We start from the raw sequence: 18,685 nt of genomic DNA on the forward strand, positions 1-18,685 counted from the left end.
CTGCAGGCAAGCGCTTCTTGCCCACTGCTGCCCTCCATCGGCGCAGAAATGTTAAGCACTGCTCAGGATCAACCCAGAGTTTCCTATCAAGGGCTCTGGATCAACCTAGCTTAATTTCCCCAGCATTAATTTAAATAATAATAATAATAATAATAATAAAAAAAGACAGTAGCCTACTACAACATAGGCATGGGACCTACATACTGGCCCCAGGGTATGGAAGATAATTATTTATTATTATTTACAGTTAATTGCTACCGTCACTATTATAATTATTGTCTATTATTGTAATGTCTCCCATTCTATTTTTATAATACTTTTGTCTACATGATAAATGTTCAATGTTAATGTTCTTTTGTATTTAGTATTATTAATCAGGTAGGCTATTGTTACCAGTCCATCACTGTGACCTGTCTTGCACTTTTCATTTTCCTTGTATGACTGGTGCATATGAAGAAAGTAACAATAAAAGCTGACTTGACTTGACTTGAAGACAACGTCGGAGCTCATTTAAAAATGGCAGAGTAATGAAATCACACCACTGCGTCTGGACCCAGAGCCATGTCTGGAGTCTGGACCATGACCACATTTACATGATGTTCTTGATTCCGAATGAGTAATTCATAATCAAATAGTTTTGTCGAGTTTACACTGACATTTAATTTAATTCCAAATTGTGAAGTACCTGTTTACATGATGTTTTCAAAGCGTAATTATTTCTATTCCGCTTTTTTTCCTTCAGAATTAAATGTTTTATGTATGTCTACATGAGGCCTTGGTGTTTTTAAGAATAAAGTTAAGGGTGTCCCTACCTAACCTAAATCCAAGGTAATATGATTATTATTAGTCTCACTGGTCTACTAAAGCCTTGTGTGTTTTCTCATCTGTGATAAACCAGTGCACGTTTGTCTGCACGTGCTCCACATGGTAACACTGCATGGGCCTAGGCCTAACCTAATTTATTTACAACTGTCATAGTGGCGAGTGGCTGTGTGGTACTTCAAATCATTTTCATTGGGCAGCCAGTGCAGTTTCCCCTTTCTCTTGGCTCTGTGCTCTGCTCTTGACCACATCAGAGGACGTCCAAAGTTTGTGGTTGCCAAATGTATTGAAATGTAACCCCTAAAGCCTCTTGCTGGCGTATGTGAATGAAATCAAATGTATTGTCATGTTAATTTAAAGTAAGACAGCCATTATGGTGGACTTTTGGCATGGTAAAGTGTTAACTGATTAATTTTAGAATAATGCCAAAGCAAGCTATTTCCTGATTAATTTTGCACAGATATTAAGAAAAGACGGAGCAGTGTACTTTTCAGTGTGGTCTGTCCAGATTGGCTTTGTCAATTCTGGATTTACAAACAATTTTTATTTTATTTTGCTGTGGCCTACAAATGATACAGTAGGCCTAAATCAATACTTGGCCAGTCCAAACAGTGCCCACTTTAAAAAATTTTTTTTTAAAAGCAGACCTAATGCTGGGTGTGATCAGAAGTCAGTCTTTGTGGCACACTGGCACAATTTCAAATGTGAATCCTTGCAGTGGTAGCTCATTTTTGGCAGTCAAGTGCAAAGAAATCCCGCACACTGTCCATTCCACCAACAAACATTAATACAACGTTTCGGTCATCCGACCTTCTTCAGGTAAAGTTTACTTGAAGAAGGTCGGATGACCGAAACGTTGTATTAAAGTTTGTTGGTGGAATGGACAGTGTGAGGGATTTCTTTGCACTTAACTGACAACCCCGCTGGGATAACATCCTACGCACCTGCCCAACTACAGAGGTGTGCAAAAGCGTCTTTATTGAGCACATTTTTGGCATCATATAATTTGTGGAAAAAGTGTTGCCTCACTCACTGCCATACATGTGCTCATGACAGCCACTGCATCATATTGGCAGAGGAGAAAATTAATCAAATCAGTCACACGCATAAGAACTTTTACTGTCAAATGTCCCTTCTGTGCTGTGCACCTATGTGGTCAGCAACAACAATACTGAAATAGGTTGCATCATAATTTATTGCTAGAATAGGGCACGTACACCCTCAATGTGCCAATAGAACATTCGCCACATCATTAGACAGTCAGCACCTGGTCAAGTCAAGTTTTTTTTATTTCTGGAGGACATTTCCTTGCTTTGCTGTTGTAGTCAACTCAAGTTTCAGGACTTTTGTTTTAAAACTGATGCTATCAAAAAAAATCATAACAGAATAAATTAATCCTAAAAAGGTTTATTGCTCACCACTGTGATGTAGAGTAAACTAGCCTCATACATCATTACGTCGTTGTCACTCTGTCATTGTGCCGCCTGGACAACCTCTTATGAACAAGGATTTTCTACCTGTCATTACAGTTAATTGAAATAACATTTGGATGATTACATTATGTGCACCTAGCAAGCATTTCTAAAGCCAGGTATGGCTATGTAAACTTTCTGTGACTGAACTAATTACCCTAATTAAAAACCCTAAACTCTAATCCTAACTAATATACAGTATAAGGTAGTTCAAATGTGCCTGCACATACTGTGTTGCATATGAGTGTGAGCTGTTTCATTAGCCTGGGCCCACTCACACAGAATTTAATGTTCAGATCTTGGTATGCTGGTATGCTGGTATGCATAATGGTGTATGTGGGCCAACTGCAATACACATTTGAAATGATCTCGCAGGCCGAATAAAATGACTCGTGGGTCCCCCCCACCTGAGTATGACATCCCTGCTCTCTAGGTTCAAGTCAAGTCAAGTTAGTCAAGTCAGCTTTTACTGTCAGTTTTTTCATATGCACAGGTCATACAAGGAAATTTAAATTATGTTTCTAGGTTACTAGGTTATCAGCTTCTCTAGGTTCTGCGCAATGATTTGAAGGCATAGCTTAATTGGTGTGGCGCCCGCTGTGTGCCATGTGATCACAATGAAAAATGGGAAACATTTTCACTTTTCCACAATTTCTAAGAACTGCTGCATTGCTCCTCCTAAACTACTGTACTATTGTGCTAGCCTGGCTAAATGTTAATATTTAGTCTGGCCCCGATCAATGAGACATTGGAAGAACTGTGTCTGTGCCTATTGGCCAACGCTTTGACGTCACTCGACACAAAGATTCAAATCAAATCAAAACAAATCTGCTGCGTTATGATTGGCCAGCCAGTTTCAGGGCCTGAGGCATTGTCCGAGGTAAGACCAACTCGCAGGCATAAATAATTGTGGCCGCTGGCGGGTGGGGCTAGTTTACTCGGCTACTACTCTGCCTGGGAGCCAGCAGCACCATGTCTGCACGAACAGTTTCCCTCCATTGTGTCCACGTGTTGACTCCCTGCTCTCTTCATGCAACACTAAAGCCAATATATTATTTATGCTGTTTGTGTTATGTTTGTATGGCTTCTTGTGTGTCTTAACTGTGTCATAGCGTTGCTGCTGAGGATATTTTCTCTGTCGGCTGCATAACAAATTGCTCCCCTGTGTAAAATGTTCGCCACAGTACCGCTCCCGTGGGTAAAATGAAGACACCTTGACCTGATGCTGATGCTGAAACCTTCCATCAGGAGGGTCAAAGGTCATGTGGTGAAGTCTCCACTTTGACAGGTGAGTTGAGTAGTGGGCAATTAGTTCTGTCCCCATATACAGTACCTAGTGATTCTCTGGTGCCTTTGTGTCCTCCACTACCCATTTTGATTCTGCTTGACTTTCTCCAAGACACTGATGAATTTTACATTCACCTGCCTTAAAGGCCTGAATTTATGCCTTGGTGTTTTATGCACATGTATATAAGTCTCCAATGGCACTTTGGTGTGTGTGTGTGTGTGTGTGTGTGTGTGTGTGTGTGTGTGTGTGCGTGCGTGCGTGCGTGCGTGCGTGTGTGCATGTGTGTGTGTGTGCATGCGTGCGTGCGCATGTGTGGCAAATGTGTACATGCAGGTCAATAGACACCAGCACCAGCAGAGGGCCTTTTGACAACTCCCTTGCACTGATAGTAGTGAGAGAGTCAGTCATAGAACCTACTGTAAAATGACTAACCCTGGGTAAATAGACTTTTTATTGTCACCATTACACCAAATTCTTCAAACGGGGTTTGGAGCAAAGACACAGCATTGTCAGCCTTGCAGGATGACAGCTGACTTGTGGTCAGGGAGACGACCCTCCACCTGCTTTGTTTTGGGATCAACACGAACATGCCGCTCTGAAGCGGGAACAACAATAATGCAGACTTTCTGTGGGCTGACCTAAGAACCTTGTGTGACGGAATATTGCTGAGGTATTCGTTTTTTTGTTGGCACAGCTAAGTCTCGATGAAAAAATTCTTTGCACCTCAACCACCCTCGGGTAAAACATTTCTGGTACCCTTTTCATCTTTTAAGGATGATGACAGCTTTTACAACATGAAGACAAAAGACAAAAAGACAGCTGGCTCATCTATCTTTTAACAAGCACAAAAAAAGACAAAATAAAGTTTAGTTTTTAGTTTTCCCATATCTAGAAGGACAGCTTGCTATGACTTATTTATTAACCTTGGATGACTCCACTGTGGGGGTGTGTCGTCTTTGTGAGTTGTGGAGAATCGATCGATGAGAGACCGTTTAGATGTATCACCAACAGAAGGTGTACTTGAGCTTGAATCACATCTGTGTTTATGGTCTTGGGCAAGGACAACTGGGAAGAGTACATCAGCGCCGCCCGCTGCCTTGACTTGTGATAGAGGGTGTGAATAAAGGCGGGTGTGAATGAATAATAACAGGTGTACAAATGCCCTTGGCCATGATGACCAGCAGGGGCAGTAGGAGGCAATGTTTAGCAGCTGACGAGAAACCTCTTGAGGAATGTATTTCAGAACTTGAGTCCAAAACAAGCATGACCAAAATTACTTTCTGAAATGAATTTAAGGGTCAAAACTTCTTTAAAAATGGACAGAAATTAGCAATGAGCAAACTTCACGCTCATTTCCTTAGTAATATATGGTTGGTCAGTTTCTACTGGTGTATTGTGTGTGCTGGTGGCCTGGGCACACTTATAACTCCTGTGATGCGCAAAATGTTGTGTTCAAGTTACATTTGGTACCCACTGTATATTCATGTTGTATGATGATCAACTACAATAGGCATTTGAAATTATCTCTGGGGCCAATCAAAAGTACACCGCTAGCCAGATTTGGCCCAGTAGTTTGACAACCTTGACCTGGCGAGAGTCAGAGAGTAGAGCAGGGTTTCTCAATGGGGGCTCTACAGCCCCTGCAGGGGCCTTAGGGAGCCCTTGGGGAACATTGAGAAAGAGACAGCTAAGAGGTGGCATGCTCAATCGAAATTGGGGGGCATCAGTCTATTTTAATTTTTCAATATGGGGGGGGGGGCTGACTTGTTATGCGGTAAAGGGGGCATTGGTAGGCTTAGGCTTAGGTAAAGGCACTGTTTGTTCAAAAAAGATGGAGAACCACTGAGTTACAGTTTGACATCTTTGGTCTAAAATCTTGTTAGGTTTGCCCTTCCACCTCTCCAGACTCTCTCGGTCTCTCTCGGTCTCTCTCGGTCTCTCTCTCTCTCTCTCTCTCTCTCTCTCTCTCTCTCTCTCACACACACACACACACAGACATACAAATACACACACACACACACACACACACACACACACACACACACACACACACACACACACACACACACACACACACACACACACACAAACACACAATTTGTCTGGTCTGGTCTGGTCTGGTCTAACACCACATTTGGCATATGCTTCCGATAGTTAACTCCCGAGATACTAGAGCTCTACCCTAGTCGTAGCCTAGCCATCCCTCTATGGCATTAGTGTGAGGCCAAGACCAGGCTACTGGAGCTCCTTCTCTGCAGTAAAAACAAGGGCTTTCCTTGATTGTGGGTCAAGTTCCTGACTAAGTTAGGTTAGGTAGTATCAGTAATGGAGTTATTTTGGATGCAAACAAGCAGAAATGACGTCTGAAGGCCTTTATCCTTCCTTTATCCTTCCTTTAGCTTGTGAAATAGCACATTGGGGAGATGAGGGTTTGGCTCCTACAGGTGCAGGCTACATGATGTTCTGCAGATCCTGAACTGAACCAGTAGGCTATCTATCTAATGTGCTTCCATTTGTCACTCAATATGCTACTACAACTACCACCACTTTTGCCTATTTCTTATTAAAAGCTAATTTAAGAAAAATGTAAACATCACTTTCAAATAGACCTTAATTCAAAGACAAGTCGATGAGTCTATTTCCTAGACGACAGATTGAAATATTGTTTGTTAGCTTTGATCATGTTTTCAGAGGTTAAAATACAGAGCTGAATGGTCTTAAATCGTTCCGAAATTACGCATATGTGGGTAGGCATGCTTTACCAATACAACAATAAGCGAACAAAGACCCCCCCCCCCTTCACGATGTACATCTTTGGTTGGACTGGCTTCCTCTAGCGTCGTCGAGCGTAAACAATCTTTACTTTTGTACAGATGCGAACAATAGACACCATTACGCATCACGACTAACGCACAAAATGTGCTCTTCCCCGTGCCCGATACGCACAGTTTTAGAACCATTTTTTTTAAATCACCTTCGCTAGTCTTGTCTTTTTTATTCTGCACAATTATGTTCTGTCTTTCACACTTTTGTGGTAAGTGATTGGAAACACTGATGCAATATTCCAAGAACTTGAGAAATCAGAATGGCTCGTTTTCACCGTCAATTCACCTGTAATTATAAAATCATATGGACCTGACAGCTGTGAGCTGTGGTGCTGTGGGCGCGTGCGTGCGCGAGAGCTCTTCTCACACAAAAAGGATGCTGGGCTCAACTAGGCTGCCACCCTTGCTGCCGCGTGCTTGACAACATCCATCTCCATCACTGTGTTGTTAACACACGCGCGAGCACACCGTGTCGTGCAGCAAGGCACAGAATATGTATTTTGGTTTTGATAGGCTAGAGTTAACACGAAGGAACCATTTGGCCATTCGGTTTACACACCCGAAGCCTGCTGATGCCAGTGCACGACATCGTCAAAGCGACAGCGAGTCGTCTTTATTTGCCCGGCCCTGAGGGATACGAAAAGACCGGGGCGTCAGTATTCTGAAAACCTCTCCGAATGAAGACAGTGGCAATAATGGACCTCAAAGTTGAGCCAGGAGAAATGGACTGCGACCAGCCGCCTCCAATTGAGGTTTTTGCCAATACTTCAACGCTGCACGGCATTTCGCACATTTTCTCCTATGACCGGATCAGCATCAGACGCTGCCTGTGGCTGGTGTTTTTTCTGAGCTCCCTGACGCTCTTGTTGTATGTGTGCACGGACAGGATTCAGTTTTACTTGGAGTACCCGCACGTTACCAAGCTGGATGAAATCACGACTCCTGTGATGGTGTTTCCCGCCGTCACGTTCTGTAACCTCAACTCCTTTCGCTTCAGTAAAGTCACGCGCAATGACCTGTACCACGCGGGAGAGCTGCTTGCATTGCTTGGTCCCAGGTGAGTAATTGAATGATACTTTTTATATGTATTGTGAAGTCCCCAGTCTCTCTCACTCAGTGTGTGTGTGTGTGTGTGTGTGTGTGTGTGTGTGTGTGTGTGTGAGTGAGTGAGTGAGTGAGTGAGAGAGTGTCCAGTCTGTTGTAAACTGGTGACTTTGTGTTTCACTCTATTGTCATAGCCTACTTCATACTTTTAACGCAAATACGCACACGCGCACACAAATTCATTCACACACTCCTCTTCACCACCTCTCCGGTCACTATTGTTCCTCGGGCGTTAGTCAGGCACACTGGCAGCTACAGCTTTAATAATTTGTTTTGCAGGTTTTCTCCAGATGTGCGAACACACTGCGTGGTATACATGCTCTGGGCTGTCTGTCATGCTCGTCCTTGCTATTATCATATAAAAACTTGAATGTGTTCACTTCTCTTGCACCTGTTGCTCATCCGAATTTACCTTTCTTGATCAAAACACACAACTAGGTGTGGTGGTCAGCCTTTTGGCTATCATTTGGCTTTACTATGTTATACATGGGCCGGCCTAGCTGATACAATACTACCTGACCAAAATGGCTTCTCTTTTTCTACAAGTGTATGTCACCAAACTATACCCAAATGTCCCCAACGTGTGCTTGGAAGTTTTGAAGATGGCTCAACAAAGAGGTGATGGGACAGAATGCAGGTCACACTAATTGATAGCCAGAGCCAAGGGCTATTCCTATCACACAATTATCCTCTATGCTCCCCTCTTTCTGTCAGGGTTGCATTTTTTTCCCAAACAAGTGACAAGGACAGGTGGTACCAAGCAGACACTATCTGAGCATCCAGGCTGGGGTGCACAGCAGTGCCAAGGTTTTTTTTTTTTTTTGGACCGTCTTCAAGGCTTTTCATAATTTTCTGCATGAGAGGAACTGGAACAGAGGCAGAGAGCCATGAGAGAGAGAGAGAGAGAGAGAGAGAGAGAGAGAGAGAGAGAGAGAGAGAGAGAGAGAGGACCACACCAGCAGAGACACATGAGGCATAAATAGAACTGCCTGGCTTACTCGTCCACTTATTTGCCGCTAAGCCAGGCTAATTTGACAGCTGCTGGGGAGTTTAACTAGACTTTACTCTTTTTAATTTTGAGGTCCACAAAGCACTGTTTGCCAGTTTAATCATTTTTAGGCTCCAGATTCAATACACCCGGAGAATACAAATGGGTTCTCGAACATAGAGGTTTTACAAGGTGATGAAACTTGGAATAGGCCTAACATGCACGACAGGAGATCAATTTTATTTATTTCTTGATCTTGAGGGCCAAAGTCCACTGCATGAAACTTTGGTCATTTCGGGAGGAATTCAGTGAAATAATACTTGAGATACAAGCTGGTTTCCCTGCACTGAAGTTTATGAGATGATGATATTGGAAATATCTCACATGGCAGAAAATCAATAAGGAATTAACTTGGTGGGAGTTGGTTATTTGGCAGCAGTAGAACTGGACGTAAAGTCTTCACAGTTTAGGCAGCTGTTACAAACAGCCATTTATGTATAAGGAACATTTTTTTGTCTTTTGAAAATATTTGAAGCTCAGTTGTGTTTGCCTGGGGCACATTGTGCTTTTTTTATTTGTATTTTGAGGACAAAATGTATATGGATTGTAAGGTAGTTCTGTCTGCCCCATTTCATTTAAATCCTCATTTATCACATTTAAATTAAGTCATTATGGATGTTGTTTTAATATCGATTTGCACATTGCTCCATTTTCTCAGTATCACAGTGTCGGTGTTGGTGTCAAAAGTTTAAAACTAAAGTCACTAAACTAAAGCCATACGAGTGCAGTCAAGTCTGTTTTGTACCACAGTGGGCCGCTACAATAATGCTGGCTTCTTGGTCTTTGAGGAAGACACGGGTGTGTCCAGCCCAGTCTGTCCTCATTGGCTTCTTGGTCTTTTCTTTCCTCCTCTCGCTCCTACTGAGCTGTGCGTGTATGTGCACTGGCCCTCTTACTTTACACTATGTGCTGAGCAGTTCTTCACCGCTGATCTCTGTCTACTCTACAGTACCTCCTGTGTTCTGTCCAGATACCCGCTGCTTTCTGCTCATGTATTACCATACTGTTCTTTTGTTGTCAGCTGAAAGAAAATCTTGGAATTGAAAAAATGAAGATATTATAAAAGATGAATTATGCACTTGTATCACAAATACAGGAATTAAAATGGTATGATAATTGTAGAGTAACATATTTATTACTTTGCAGTGACCTCATTGAAATGCTTTTTTTCTTACATTAATGAACAGCATTTAATGGATACCTCTCTTCTCTAAAGCACTACCAAACATCTTCTTTTAGAGTAAGATAACCCAAACTCTGTCCACCCAATGCAAAGGCGTGGGATTAAGTTTGGTCTCTTAAGGGGGCGTTGTCCCCTCCTTCTTGTCTTTGTGTGGCATTTGGTTTCGGCTTGCGTGAAATGTGCGCTACCGCCATCTACAATGCCAAGGGAACTCCCTTCATTCCCAACTGTAAGACTCCAAAGGTCTCCTAACCGAAGCTCTCCTAAAACAGGTGAAAAAACATCTGAGCCTATCATATATTAACTAGGTTAGTGCAGAGGTAGAGATGTTTGTCACAAGGTCTTAAACCATTATTATAGTAATTTATGTTTATATGAAATGTTTTTTTCTTTCTTTTTTTCTTTCTTTCTTTTCAATGTATGGTGTTTAAATGAATGTACAGATTTGTGTAGAACTTTTAACTGTGTGTGATTTTATTGTTGGACCCCAGGAAGAATAGCTGGGTCTGCGCCCAGCTAATGGGGATCCTAATAAACTGAACTAAACTAAAGGGGCGTTCATCTGACATCACATGGATCCAGGAATTGCATGGGCTTGAAGTATCTTACTCTACTAGAAGATGTTTGGTACTACGTTTACACTTAAGACCTTTGAATGCAGGGTTAGGGGTTCATGGCCTGGGAATTAGTGCACCTTTCATCAGAATCTTCACTTAGGTCTAGGTAGCTTTAATTTCTGCAGCTTGACATGCACATGCTTTACCTTGTTCTTGTCATTATTCCCAGCCTTTGTAGGCTGAAACAATCCACTCTACTCACGATTTGGTTTGTATCACGTTTTTTGACCTATGGTCGATACACCCTGCAGTTTTTTTACCCACAATTCACATTTTCACATAAAATTAAGAATAAAAACAATATACATAATAATAATAAGATAATACTGATGATTTGAAACTTGGGAGCACTTTCACATCATATCAGGTGGCTGTTTTCTGGGCTGAAGGGTAACAGAACTTTGAAAGGGCGTATCACGATAGTGCCTCCTTTCATCGCAATACAGTATGTTGACTGCATATCACGATTTCTCGGTTCGATACAATATCGTTACAGTCCTAGTATCCACTTACATCTGATTGTTTAGTCTGCCCTTGAGAGCTGCTGTGCAATTTTGCACATCCACTCTGCAGTGAAAATTAATATTGAAGTTGAAAAAAATAAAAATTCATCCCGACTCATGTAGTCATCCACACGTCACCATACTGTACACGGAGATCAAGTGTGATTGAATGAATTATATTACTTATTTGTCAAAATGATTAGCTTTTAGATGATTCCCTGGATTAATATGCAAAGTCATCTGGCTGACTCTGCAATTGTGGTGTCCATGGAGAACAGTTTACATATTTATGAGAAGCTTTTGTATCCCATCATGGACGTCAATCATTTCTGAGTATTATTCAGATTGTTGGTGAGGCCATATTTGTAAGCAAAGCGCTTCAAAAATATCCTGTTTGTGTGTGTCTGTGTGTGTGTGTGTGTGTGTGTGTGTGTGTGCGTGTGTGTTAGAAGAGAGATAGCCTATTTCTGAGTGTAACAGCACTGATGTGTGCAGTGATATGGGCAGAGGGATGCCTAGATGCTTAGAGCAAAAGCAAAATGGTGTGAGTCTTTGTGCTTCTGTGTTGGTGTCTGTGTGCATCTGTGTGTTTATTTTTATTTGTTTGTGTCTGTGTATGTGCATTTGGTGTGCGCTCATCCGTGTGTGTGTGTGTGTGTGTGTGTGTGTGTGTGTGTGTGTGTGTGTGTGTGTGTGTGTGTGTGTGTGTGTGTGTGTGTGTGTGTGTGTGTGTGTGTGTGTGAGAGAGAGAGTGTGTGTGATCTCAAATTGTGAGACCCCAGAGGATTCAGAAGACAGCATTTGCCCTTGAGGTCACACTCTTAGTTGCTCATGCCCTCGTCATGGAAGGCTCTCTATGCCTGTCTGCCTGCCGTTGCCTGACAGGCCCACCATGAACTATTTCCTTTTCCGTCTCATCTCCTCCTCTCCTCTCCTCTCCTCTCCCCTCCTCTCCTCCTCCTTTCCTTTCCTTTCCTTTCCTTTCCTTTATTTTCCTTTCCTCTCCTCTCCTCCTTTCCTTTCTTTTCCTTTCTCTTATTTTCCTTTCTTCTCGTCTCCCCTCCTCTCCTCTCCTCTCCTCCCTCTCCTCTCCTCTCCCCTCCTCTCCTCTCCTCTCCTCCCTCTCCTCTCCTCTCCTGGCTGACTGATTATGCCCCATGCTCTAGCTCCCCACCATCCGTCTCTCGTCTCCTTCCCCTTCTCCTCTGACTGAATGAGTGCACCCAGCATGACATGCCCCATCATGGCTCTCTCTCCTCCTCCTCATATCCGTTCTTTTTTCATTTTCATTGTTTCATGGTCACAAATGCCCCACCTTGTATCTCTCCTTCCCTTCCTCTAATTCAATGGATGTGCCGTAACTGAACGAATGTGCCCACCGGCGTGCATACTCCCCCATGAGTCTCTCCTCTCCTCTCCTCTTCCTCTTTCTCTTTCTCTTTCTCTCCTCTCCTCTCCCTCATCTCTCTCCTCCTCTTCCTCTCCTCATCTCATCTCTCTTCTCCTCTCCTCATCTCTCCTCTCCTCTCCTCATCTCTCTTCTCCTCTCCTCTCCTCCTGAGTGTACCCTCCGCGCTCTCTGACGCCCACGCTAACATGGCACCCACACAGTGCAGGGCAGCGCACTGGCGGCCACGTAGGCGTCACCATCATGGGGTTCTGAGCCTGCCGCTCACATCTGCACGGCTCAGTGGAGGTGGGCGTCGTTTTATTATCGGTGTGTCAGGGAGCAAACACAAGGCAGCAGTGCTCCAGAGGCGAGCATCATCTCTCTACATCTTGGTGAGATTCTTTAGATTAGCAGGGTGAGCGGAAGAGGTACTGCACTGGAAAAAAAATTCTGTCGGATTGACTTCATTCAGTTGTGGGTTGCACACAACTGCTTTACTTTGGTGGCAGTGCGAAAAAATGAAATTGTTAATTCCTATTCAATCAAACTGTGTACCGTTTTGTGTTGATTCACATTTTGATTCACATTTTCGCAACTCAGTCCTGCAACTCTTCCTCACTTTGTCTTTTTTCCTCTAAATTGACGTACAGTTATTTCAAATAAGGGTTACACTCCTTGTAGGGCTGCACAATTAATCGAAAAATAATCAAAATCGTGATAACATAGTGAAATCGAACTCATTATTTTAATCGTGATTTAATCTTGGCAATAGTGACCTACTTTTGAGAGCGTCCTTGAACCCAGAACATACTGACAGGCTGGTGTTTCTGGCCTGAAATCTGTCCACTTAAGTTTCATGCTATTGCCTTTACATAATTATTACAATTCATTTTATTTTGCTCATCCCGTATGTAATTCATTCTTGGTTATATTTCATCTTGTTCTAATTTTCTAAAAAATCTGCAAAAATAATCGTGATTAATAATCGTGATTATGATTTTGACCAAAATAATCGTGATTATGATTTTTTCCATAATCGTGCAGCCCTAACTCCTTGGTTATGGATGCAGTGGTAAGGATTACATTCAAACTGGCAACCCTTTGAACTTAATCATTTGGTCACAGCTGCCATGGTAACTCCCTTAGCCCAGTAACCAGTTTGTTTGGAAACTCCAACTCCCATTGTCATTGTGACACAGCACTCCACAGCACACAAGTGAACACTGCACACTGCACACAACGAAATTGCATTTATGCCTCATCCGTGCAAGGGGGCAGCCCTCAGTGGCGCCCCATGGGGAGCAGTGCGGTGGGACGGTACCATGCTCAGGGTACCTCAGTCATGGAGGAGGATGGGCGAGAGCACTGGTTGATTACTCCCCCCACCAACCTGGTGGGTCGGGAGTCGAACCGGCAACCTCTGGGATGCAAGTCTGACGCCCTAACCGCTCACCCATGACTGCCCTCATGAACCATGATGACTTGGTAGCAACTCAAAGGGCTAGACTGTTGACTCCCCTCATCCCACCCTTCATTTGAACAAATCCACGTACAGTCTTTGCATATCATGCAGCTGTAAAATTGGGCAGTTGCACAAGGTCATTTTGTTAAATACACCCAAAGCTGGTTACTTAAATCCATGAGATAGTCTCTATCTCATTGTGTGTGTGTGTGTGTGTGTGTGTGTGTGTGTGTGTGTGTGTGTGTGTGTGTGTGTGTGTGTGTGTGTGTGTGTGTGTGTGTGTGTGTGTGTGTGTGTGTGTGTGTGTGTGTGTGTGTGTTTGAGAGAGAGAGAGAGAGAGAGAGAGAGAGAGAGAAGATGAGAGAGGGAGATAAAATTAAAGAGGAGGGGGAAAAGGGAGTAAGACATCAAATTAGAGAGACAGATGAGCAGAGATGGATGGAGTCTGAGAGAAGATTAGAGATAAAGAAATTAAGGCAAAGAGAATAAGACTAAAAGAGTAAGAAAATGAATTTGACTGAGAAAGAGAGAGAGAGGGTGAGAGAAAGAGAGCGATAGAGAATGATAGCGAGAAAGAATGCATTTCTCCTGGAGTTGCAGGGGAAAGGTCATGTACGCCTCCTGCAGTTTTGAGCTGAAAGCACATAAGAATAGAGATGTCTGCATGATGCAGCTGACAGAAACATGGCACAAGAATCATGTTGACATCTCAAGTGTTTTCAGAGCCTGTCCAGACCCTCCCTCTCTCCCCCTCTCACCGGTCCAGGATCTGACTGTCAGCGAGTGTCTCAATCATTTTAGACAAGATGACTGAGATGGCCTGGACTGGAGTATAAAGGGTTCAATCTCAAAGCCTCAGATCTTCAGCAACCAGTCTTCAATCTGACTGATAGTTGTGCTATAGATGTGAAAGAGAGCAATCACAACACACCTTCTATAGTACATCACCTATACTCACATGGCTGATGGGGAACAGCTGGTCAGAGGGCCTCGGACAGTCAATATCAAAACCAATGTCAGACAACGTGAATAACATTTATTTCCAAAATATCTTTACTATATTTATTTGCCATGTTGTCAAATTCGGCTTTCGCACATACTTTGTAAAGGTATTGCAGGCTATTTATTTTCACAAGACTTTCATTGAGTTTAATTTTTTCTGACAAAGGGTCCATTCTGTTTATGTGCTTTATTCAATTTGCTTCTCCTCTTTTTGTACTCCTTTCAGGTGTGTTTTTAATACTTTTATTGTTATTATTTCCAACTTAAATGTCTAACGCTGTATCTATAAAGCACTTTGAGTGCATGTGTGAATGTGCTATATAAACACATTTGATTCAACTTGACTAATGAGACAGAGGAAACTGAGCCTCCCTGCGCTCGCACGTTGTGACGGGGACATCGGGTCACATGGCCAGCGACGCTAGAAGTTGTAGTTAAAGTAGCACAGCTGCACACAGCACTTACACTTACACTTGGTGAGGCGTCTGGGGAGGACGTGTGCTGCTGAAATGTAGGGTACTTGCAAGAGACTTCAGTGAACAACGGAAAGTGACACTGGTTGGCTATATGATAAAGTGTGGCATTGCTGGAAAAGCTGACATTGCAATAACTCAGTCAGGTAACATAACGGCTCCCCATTAATCTCAAACCTCAAATGCAATAACTTCCTGTTTTTCTAAAAGCCTGAAGTCTGAGCTCAGTCTAGCAAATCTACCACAGACAAACACTTCTCAAAGACAAGATCACCAGCCTCTAGCTTCCATATATAATACAGTAATATACACCCAATCAGTCCATGATTTCCAATAATGTGCGCATAGTCACAGTTTTGCATTGAATCTGGATTTGTATTGACAAAGAAAGTCTGAGAATTGGCACACATTGGTCAGACTGGCCGCAGCGCAATGTAGGCCTACTGTAGAGTAATATGCAACATCAGAGGCAACGTTAGTGGAACCAGGCCAGGGCTGGACAGGTCATCTGGCATACAGGATATTTTCCAGGTGGGCTGACAGTCATCAGGGGCCAATACTGTTGTTGATGTCATTGTTTTTCTGGAGATTGGCCCACAATTTAAAGGGGGAGTCCCATTGGTCCATCGTTAGTATAAACAGTGGATTCAGACAGTCAAGATATAGTATGACAGTGGCTTGTGTACTGTAGGTGTTAGGGACCGGTCTATGCCAAAAATGCCCAGGACAGTTTTGGTTCTCAGTCCAGCCCTGGCCCAGGCTAATTCATGATCAGCAGCTCATAAATCAGAGCATATACAGTACGTTCGCTTGACAGTAGCTAAGTTAATTACCAGTCCCGGCTCACCTCATCACTACCGGAAGTCATCCGTCAACCTTAAACAATGCAAAGTAACACACACGTACGTATGCCTACTGTAGATTATACAGTTGCATTGTTGGAAGAGCTAGCACTGTAATAATAACTGACTCACTCACACAACCCTACAGCTTCCCATTAAGCTCAAACCTCAAAACGTCTTTCCTTTTTGATTGGGGTCTAATAATAGCTTGGAGGAGCCGCACGCTGCACACGCTTCTTTTCTCCTTTGAAGGGGGTTCAAGATCACGGCTTCCTCGTACATCAGCATATGCCCACATGGCAGTAATGAAGTTAATAATGAACTCCAGCTCATTCATCAGCTGCGCTTTAAGCCCCTGCTGAGTTCTGTACCAAGAGCTGCGATTCAGACGCAGAGTGAGTCATTGGAGCATCAGGAACTGAAGTATGGACATGGTTGATTTGATTTGATTTGATTGGTTCTGTGACAAAAATGACTTGACCGATTGCCAGTGTGTGTGTGTATGTGTGTGTGTGTGTGTGTGTGTGATGAGTTGTGAATGAGTGTTTGCCAGAGAAAGCAGGTGGCTGAGGAGGGTTCTGAGCCATCTGCTAGAGTCCCTCTCCTTCTCCTCTCTCTCTGAGCCCTACACACTGTAGCCCTTACCCCCCTTACCTCACAGACTCTCACTCCCACCGTCTCACACACTCAGGTCAAAAATACCACCAGATCACCAGAATACGCAAGCTGGTGTGTGTGTGTGACTGCCTGCCTGTGCGTGGATGTGTGCTTCTCTCTCTCTGTCTGTGTGTGTGTGTGTGTGTGTGTGTGTATGTGTGTGTGTGTGTGTGTGTGTGTGTGTGTGTGTGTGTGTGTGTGTGTGTCTGCCTGCCTGTGTGTGGATGTGTGGTTCTGTGTGTGTGTGTGTGTGTGTGTGTGTGTGTGTGTGTGTGTGTGTGTGTGACTGCCTGCCTGTGTGTGAATGTGTGCTTCAGTGTGTGTGTGTGTGTGTGTGCGTGTGTGCGTGTGTGCCTGCGTACATGAGCATGTCTAAGCGCCTGCAAGTGCCTGAAGTCCCAGCAGGGATCATCTCTTCGGGATAGCTGAAGCTGTAATTTAAATAGAGTGCTGAAAATGTCTTTTTAAAGACCGATGGGAGAGGAAGTGGTGTGGATAATGAATCCTCATTTGTGCATTTAACAAACATGGGGATGTTCACACTGTCATTTTTTCACCACCAGTCGAAATGAACTCCTCAGTGGAACAATGCGGCTGAAATGCAATCAGACCTCTGACCTCACTGTCTTTTTCCAAAACAACATGAAAACACGATGGGAGAACAGTATGCCTCCAGAAGCTTTTGGCCAGAGGCATTAAAAATAACACTGAGGTTTTGTAAAGCATGAGGCCTACGTATAAAGTGAGGTTAAAGGTGTTTGTCAAGAATGAAGCTACATAGCTCCAGTTTGCACTTTGAAAAACAATGTGTATTTACAAAGTTATCTTCCTTTTTATTCACACATTGCAGAGTCAGACCGACATTTCGGCTGCAAGAGCCTTCATCAGTCACTGACCTACCAGGCCTCATGGGTATATATACTAAGAGAGTGGGAGTCAGGGCTAAGAAAATAATGCAGGATGCCTCGCACCCCAACTCAAACATCTTCACCTTGCGTAAGTCCTGCAGATGACTCCGTACCATACTTGCATGAACAGAAAGACTGATTAAGAGTTTTTACCCCGAGGCAGTGCGACTGCTGAACAGTGATCTTTTTAATGAAATTTTGTTTTATTACTTATTTCCTTTTTATTTATTTTTTGTTTGGATGCAGAGCTGATGACCCCATGATCATTTCACTACAAATAATATGTATGTGGCAAATAAAATAACTTGAACTTGAACTTGAACTACATGGACATTTTATGAAAGACATTTTCCTGGGTTATGCAAAGAAGTATGGACTTGCTTTCTCCTCTCCCTCCGACTGTTGTTAGTCTATACATGCGGCAACTCTTTTGTGTGATGTCGGCTTGGCCTCTTTCATTTTTAATGCAACATGAAAGAACGGTAGTTCCTCGTTCCATATGGAGTGTGTGAATAAAGCAGCAACGTGAATATTTCAGGCATTACAGATTAATGAAGACATCTGTATTCGCACACACATTCGTTCCTTCGAACCGTGGAGCGGGGCATAGTTTGCCTCACCCAAGGGTTGACTAAGTCGCCTCTTTCACTTCTCTTCAATATTTCACACATCCATCTTTAATGGCCCTCTGCCCCCCGCCCCTGCCTGCTTGTCTTCAGACAGCTGTCATTTCACTGCCCCGAACACATGACATCTGTTCTTTTGCAGTTCGTGCCGATCAAAGAGAACAAGCTGTGTGTTTATGTGTGCGTGTGTGTGTGTGTGTGTGTGTGTGTGTGTCTGTGTGTGTGTGCGTGTGTGTGTGTTTGTGTGAGATGGTTTATGTGTGTTTGTCAGTGAAAGACCTGAAAAATGAAATATTAAAGAACCACTGTAGGCTACTGTCTCAGGCTAATCTTATTACTTCCTGTGAAAGATGGAAGTCTTAAAAATAATGTCCAAACACAAACACTGGAAATTGAGTTATGTTTTGAGATATTACATTTTGGACTCACATTTGGAGCCCGAGCAGTCTACACTCCTACCTTT

The 18,685-nt window shown here is 43.2% G+C and overlaps 1 protein-coding gene across 1 annotated transcript in view; it reads left to right on the forward strand.

Moving 5' to 3' along the window:
- Window positions 1-7,084: 7,084 nt before the first annotated feature.
- asic1a (acid-sensing (proton-gated) ion channel 1a) overlaps window positions 7,085-18,685 on the forward strand; it is a 73,126-nt gene continuing 61,525 nt past the window's right edge. The window contains exon 1 of the mRNA XM_063212722.1: window positions 7,085-7,464. Coding sequence (XP_063068792.1) covers window positions 7,085-7,464 — 380 coding nt within the window. The remainder of the gene's footprint in view (window positions 7,465-18,685) is intronic.

The sequence above is a fragment of the Engraulis encrasicolus genome, chromosome 2 (assembly GCF_034702125.1).
Source record: "Engraulis encrasicolus isolate BLACKSEA-1 chromosome 2, IST_EnEncr_1.0, whole genome shotgun sequence".
Lineage (NCBI taxonomy): Eukaryota > Metazoa > Chordata > Actinopteri > Clupeiformes > Engraulidae > Engraulis > Engraulis encrasicolus.